Source organism: Symphalangus syndactylus, chromosome 2, assembly GCF_028878055.3.
Source record: "Symphalangus syndactylus isolate Jambi chromosome 2, NHGRI_mSymSyn1-v2.1_pri, whole genome shotgun sequence".
NCBI lineage: Eukaryota > Metazoa > Chordata > Mammalia > Primates > Hylobatidae > Symphalangus > Symphalangus syndactylus.
The window spans coordinates 35,213,916-35,220,694 of record NC_072424.2 but is presented as its reverse complement, the minus strand read 5'-3'; the positions used below and the strand labels follow the sequence as shown (position 1 = coordinate 35,220,694).

The following is a 6,779-nucleotide window of genomic DNA, read 5'->3' as shown; positions in this document are numbered from 1 at the left end:
TAACGTATATGGTGTAAAGTTCATTAAGCATGCTGCTCGATTAACTTTTACAAAAGTAAAAATTGCAAAAAAAAAAAAAAGTAAGCACTATTCAGGTCACAATGTAAAACATTACCAGTATCTCGGAAGCCTCCCTCTGGCAAATGGTATGTTTTTGAGTTAAATACATGGATTCGAATGTTGACATTTGGACTTTCTTCTTGCCTCTGATAAGTTATTTAACCTCTCTTGGTTTCAACTGAGCCATCTGTGGGGTGGGGATAATATTACCTCATAAGATTATTTAATTGTAGCAGGGCGTGGTGGCTCATGCCTGTAATCCTAGCTACTGGGGAGGCTGAGGCAGGAGAATCGCTTCAACAGCCTGGGCGACAAGAGCGAAACTCCGTCTCAAAAAAAAAAAAAGAAAAAGATTATTGAATTGAAAGAGATCACATAATGTAAAACATCTATCATAATGCCTAAATATAGCTGGCCTGCAATAAATGGCAATTATTATCAGGCAAATGTAAATAGGTGGTCACCAATGCCCACTTCCTGCCTCTCTTTCGCTCGTTTTTGAAAGTTGCTCTCTTTCCTATTCCGTTTCTCCTTCCTTTTCGCTCCTCCTACTGCCGTAAATGGCTTGCTAGATTTGTCGTGAAATGCTCCTCCCCGCCCTCCATGTGGCGAAAATGCAATCACGCTTGACGGCGCGAGGTGGCTCAGCCGCAAGATGGCGGCGCTGGCGGAGGAGCAGACGGAGGTGGCGGTCAAGCTAGAGCCTGAGGGACCGCCAACGCTGCTACCTCCGCAGGCGGGGGACGGCGCAGGCGAGGGTAGCGGCGGCACTACCAACAACGGCCCCAACGGCGGCGGCGGGAACGTTGCGGCGTCGTCGTCCACTGGCGGGGATGGCGGGACCCCCAAGCCCACGGTGGCTGTCTCCGCCGCTGCCCCGGCGGGGGCGGCCGCGGTGCCTGCAGCTGCTCCGGACGCCAGCGCTCCGCACGACCGACAGACTCTACTGGCCGTGCTGCAGTTCCTACGGCAGAGCAACCTCCGCGAGGCCGAAGAGGCGCTGCGCCGTGAGGCCCGGCTGCTGGAGGAGGCAGTGGCGGGCTCCGGAGCCCCGGGAGAGGTGGACAGCGCCGGCGCTGAGGTGGCCAGCGCGCTTCTCAGCCGGGTGACCGCCTCAGCCCCTGCGGCCCCCGACCCTCCGGGCACTGGCGCTTCGGGGGCCACGGTCGTCTCAGGTTCAGCCTCAGGTCCTGCGGCTCCGGGTAAAGGTGAGCCGTGGTGTCCCGGGGAGGCACGGCCGCCGCGAAGGGGAGCAAGCCGGTAAGGCAGGGGCTGGCAGGCCTGCACCTCTGCGGGCTTGTTTTGAATTTCCTGGGCCCGCCTCTAGGGCCACATGCCCGCCCCTTTCTCTAGCGCGCCGGCTGCGCAGTCAAACCCCCTTCCGAGCTGTCAGTTCTAGCGGGAGGCTGAGGAGAGCTGTTGAGCAGAGGGATGTATGGGGAAGGTGAGCGCGGAGAGGCGGGGACCTTCACGCTTTTGGTCCCTTTCCTCTCATTTGGGCTTTTGAGCCTTGGGCAGGTTCGCATGACAGACACTAACAGTGCTTGTACAGTTTCGTACTAGCGTACTTTAAGTACTTTAAGTACTTTATTTTCTCTTTATTTCTTTAGTTCATCTTAAAAGATGTGTTAGTAAATACTTTATAGATTTTTTTTTTTTTTTTTTTTTGAGACGGAGCCTTGCTCTGTTGCCCAGGCTGGAGTGCAGTGGTGCGACCTCGGCTCACTGCAACCTCCGCCTCCCGGTTTCAAGCGATTCTCCTGCCTCAGCCTCCCGAGTAGGTGGGACTACAGGCTCCTACTACCACGGCCGGTTAATTTTTGTATTTTTAGTAGAGGCGGGCTTTCACCATGTTGGTCAGGCTGGTCTCGAAATCCTGACCTCAGATGATCCACCCGCCCCGGCCTCCCAAAGTGCTGGGATTACAGGCGTGAGCCACCGCGCCCGGCCGCCATACAATATACCCTTGTAACAATCCTGCACATCATGTACCCCCTGAATCGCAGCTAAAAGTTGAAATTTTTTTTTCTTTTTTTTTTTTTTTTTTTGAGACGGAGTCTTGCTGTCGCCCAGGCTGGAGTACAGTGGCGTGATCTTGGCTCACTGCAACCTCTGCCTCCCGGATTTAAGCGATTCTCCTGCCTCAGCCTCCCGAGTAGCTGGGACTACTGGCACGGTCCACCACGGCCGGCTAATTTTTAAAAAAATGTTTTTAGTAGAGACGGGGTTTCGCCATATTGGTCAGGCTGGTCTTGAATTCCTGACCTCGTGATCCACCCACCGCGGCGTCCCAAAGTGCTGGGATTACAGGCATGAGCCACCGCACCCGGCTGAAATTTTAAAAATATATACGGGCTGAGTACCACCAGTGTTAAGTCTTTGGAGGATGCAGGTTCCTGGGCATCAATCACTTCAGACTTAGTGAATCAGGTCCTCTAGAGGTGGAATCTGGGAATGTTCACTTTTGGATAAGTGCTTCTAAGGAGTATTGACATATGGCAGCTTGAGAGCCCTGTGTTTAGGCATGGGCATTGGATAGACCTTTTTGTCTTTGCTGCATTTACTTGTGTGATGCTGATTGTCATTATTTTTTTACTTTTTAATTTTTTTTACCTTCATATTGGCCAGGCGTGGTGGCTCATGCCTGTAATCTCAGCACTTTGGGAGGCTGAGGCAGGTGGATCACCTGAGGTCAGGAGTTTGAGACCAGCCTGGCCAACATGGCGAAACCCCCTTTCTTCTAAAAATACAAAAATTAGCCAGGCATGGTGGTGCATGCCTGTAATCCCAGCTACCTGGGGGGCTGAGGCAGGAGAATCACTTGAGCCCGGGAGGCTGAGGTTGCAGTGAGCCAAGATTGCGCCACTGCCCTCCAACCTGGGTGATAGAACGAGACTCTGTCTCAAAAAAAAAATTTTTTTTTACATTAATATTGTCAGGAGGCAAGTCATTCTCATGTTGAATTTTCTCTCTCTATTAAATGAGTGGTTATGAGGCTTTTTTTTTTTTTTTTTTGATGGAGTCTCACTGTCATCCAGGCTGGAGTGCAGTGGTGTGATCTTGGCTCACTGCAACATCCGCCTCCCAGGTTCAAGTGATTCTCCTACCTCAGCCTCCTGAGTAGCTGGGACCACAGGCGCGTGCCACCACGCCTGGCTAATTTTTTTTTGTATTTTTATTAGAGACGGGGTTTCACCATGTTAGCCAGGATGGTCTTGATCTCCTGACCTCGTGATCCACCCGCCTTGGCCTTCCAAAGTGCCGGGATTACAGGCGTGAGCTACCGTGCCCGGCCACTTGAGGCACTTATATATATGTAAAATGTTTGGTATGGATAAGTTTATGCCTCTGTGTATGTCCCTGAAACCTGAGCCCCTCCTTTCTCCCAGCAACTGTTGTCACAAATCCATGCAGTAAAACTCATATACAATATAAGGTCTCAAAGGTGATCCTGAGCTAACAACAAATGTTTATTGAATTACCCAATGCAGAGCTTTTAGCCAAATTAGTCTGTATGAGGCCTAATTTTTGCAGCATTGCAAGAAGTGAAGTATTCATACATAGCATTGTATTCATACCTCATTGTAATCCATAAATAGAAATGTGTGCAGATGTGATTGAAGGCCGGGCGCAGTGGCTCACGCCTGTAGTCCCAGCACTTTGGGAGGCCGAGGGGGGTGGATCACTTGAGGTCAGGAGATCAAGACCAGCTTGGCCAACATGGTGAAACCCCATCTCTACTAAAAATACAAAAAAATTAGCTGGGCGTGGTGGCATGTGCCTGTTGTCCCAGCTACTCAGGAGGCTGAGGCAGGTGAACCACTTTAACCCAGGAGGCAGAAGTTGCAGTGAGCTGAGATCAAGCCATTGCACTCCGGCATGGGCGACAGAGCAAAACTCCGTCTTTACAAAAAAAAAAATGAGGAATCTTTCTTGAATGTTGAATTTTGTGAATGAACTATAAGATGAATTATATTGTTGGTTATTTTGCTGTAATCTCAGATCTCTTCAGAAACTTGACCTAATTATAGATCATAATTAAGAAATCAGTAAGCAGTAAAAGAGGCCATCAGAGTAACCAAAGAAATTACCACATTTGTGCAGTAAAGAGCAAAGTGTACTATAATGGCAACTTACAAAAATTTCCAGCAACCAAATTCCGATTTAATTGACAGATGTATTGTTAGGTGGTGCTGTATTACAAATAAATACTTACGTTTTCTGTTTTGAAATGGTGGTTATGGAAATTGTCTTAAGCATATAAGTATCTTTTGAAGATATAAATAAGGCATGGTCCTTCCCACCCTTAAGTGCTTATATTTTATAAGGGGTAAGAGATGTATATAATGTGAAGGGAACACAGGATAGGATATGTTACAAGAATGTTACACAGTGCTTGGGTGGCACAGAGAGCTGGGAATGTTACTGCAGTGCATGGCTTGGTTGTAGTGGGTGCCATTTGCACAGAGCATTGAGAGAAAGTTAATGTAGTTGTTTGAATTGCACATATCATCTTTTATACAATTTGTCTTTAACATAAGGTAGTTCCAGGAGAAATACTGACTCTTCTTGTTATTTTTTTTATTTTATTTTTTTGAGAGGGAGTCTTGCTCTGTCACCAGGCTGGAGTGCAGTGGTGCGATCTTGGCTCACTGCAACCTCTGCCTCCTGGGTTCAAGTGATTCTTGTGCCTTAGCCTCCCAAGTAGCTGGGATTACAGGCACGTGCCATCACACCCAGCTAATTTTTGTATTTTTAGTAGAGACGGGGTTTCACCATGTTGGCCAGGGTGGTCTCGAACTTCTGACCTTGTGATGTGCCCGCCTCAGCCTCCCAAAGTGCTGGGATTACAGGTGTGAGCCACCGTGTTGGCCTGTTATTGTTATCTTAAGATATAGATATGCTGACAGGTTTCGGTTTGGGTGACTGAAACAAGTGAAAAAAATTCCATTAAAAGATTATGGCTGGGTGCAGTGGCTCGTACTTTTTTTTTTGAGAGGGAGTCTCGCTCTGTCGCCCAGGCTGGAGTGCAGTGGCACGATCTCGGCTCACTGCATCCTCCGCCTCCTGGGTTCATGCCATTCTCCTGCCTCAGCCTCCCGAGTAGCTGGGACTACAGGCGCCCACTACCACACCTGGCTAATTTTTTGTGTTTTTAGTAGAGACGGGGTTTCACCATGTTAGCCAGGATGGCCTCGATCTCCTGACCTCGTGATCCACCTGTCTCGGCCTCCCAAAGTGCTGGGATTATAGGTATGAGCCACTGCACCCAGCGGCTCATACTTGTAATCCCAGCACTTTGGGAGGCAGGTGGATCACCTGTGGTCAGGAGTTTGAGACTAGCCTGGCCAACATAGTGAAACCCCGTCTCTACTAAAAATACAAAAATTAGCTGGGCATAGTGGTGCATGCCTGTAATCCCAGCTACTCAGGAGGCCGAGGCAGGAGAACTGCTTGAACCCGAGATGGGGAGGTTGCAGTGAGCCGAGATTGTGCCATTGCACTACAGCCTAGGCGACAAGAGTGAAACTCCATCTCAAAAGAAAAAGAAAAAAAAAAAAGACTACGTGGGCCAGGTGCAGTGCCTCATGCCTGTAATTCCAACACTTTGGGAGGCCGAGGCGGGAGGATCACAAGGTCAAGAGATTGAGACCATCCTGGTCAACATGTTGAAACCCTGTCTCTACTGAAAATACGAAAATTAGCTGGGCATGGTGGCGCACGCTTGTAGTCCCAGCTACTTGGGAGGCTGAGGCAAGAGACTCGCCTGCGAGGCGGAGGTTGCAGTGAGCCGAGATCTCCCCACTGCACTCCAGCCTGGCGACAGAGTGAGACTCCCTGTCAAAAAAAAAAAAAAAAAAGATTATGTGACTGTGTTGAGGAAGAGACAGTGGGAAGAAAAGAGACAACAATCTGAGAAACAACTCACCTCTGGGCCTTAACAATACAGCCGTAGTCACATGGTCATAATAGGTCATTTTCTTAAAAGTTTTTTGTTTTTTAAATAGTTGGAAGTGTTGCTGTGGAAGACCAGCCAGATGTCAGTGCCGTGTTGTCGGCCTACAACCAACAAGGAGATCCCACAATGTATGAAGAATACTATAGTGGACTGAAACACTTCATTGAATGTTCCCTGGACTGCCATCGGGCAGAATTATCCCAACTCTTTTATCCTCTGTTTGTGCACATGTACTTGGAGCTAGTCTACAATCAACATGAGAATGAAGCAAAGTCATTCTTTGAGAAGTATGTAAATTTTTACATATATATACACACACACATATGTAGTGTGTGTGTGCGTGCATATATGTTCACTTCTGTAACCACTAAAATGTAAGACTGCAACTTAAAAAGTACGTTGTGAAGGAGAGGTACCTGAGGCTATGAGAACTTAAAATGTGGGGTTTAATCTAGTTAGAGAAGTCAGAGAAGGCTTCCAGAGGAAATGATACTTGAAGTGAGATCTGAGATCTGAAGATTAGGTAGGAGTTAACCAGACAAAGAGAAGAGGGAAAAGCATGTGTAAAAGCTCTCTGGTGGGAAGGATCCTGGTAGGTACAGAGGCTGAAAGATGGCCAGGCTAGCTGGAGCAGAGAATGGGATGGGGGTGTGGTATACCATGAAGCTGGGAATTGGTTAGGGACTGGAACAGTAGGCAGGTTCTATTGTTAAAGTGAAGGCATTTAAAAAAAGAATAGGCAGGTTTTTGGGCCATGTTG

At 48.2% G+C, this 6,779-nt stretch overlaps 1 protein-coding gene across 2 annotated transcripts in view; it reads left to right on the top strand.

Moving 5' to 3' along the window:
- The first annotated feature begins 657 nt into the window (after positions 1–657).
- The window catches only part of TAF5 (TATA-box binding protein associated factor 5), a 21,447-nt gene continuing 15,325 nt past the window's right edge, over positions 658–6,779 (top strand). Inside the window, exons 1-2 of one of the 2 annotated variants that reach the window (XM_055250127.2) lie at positions 658–1,268; positions 6,069–6,306. In XM_055250127.2, coding sequence (XP_055106102.1) covers positions 716–1,268; positions 6,069–6,306 — 791 coding nt within the window. In that variant the 5' untranslated portion in view covers positions 658–715. The remainder of the gene's footprint in view (positions 1,269–6,068; positions 6,307–6,779) is intronic. The other variant, XM_055250137.2, reaches the window with a different exon arrangement.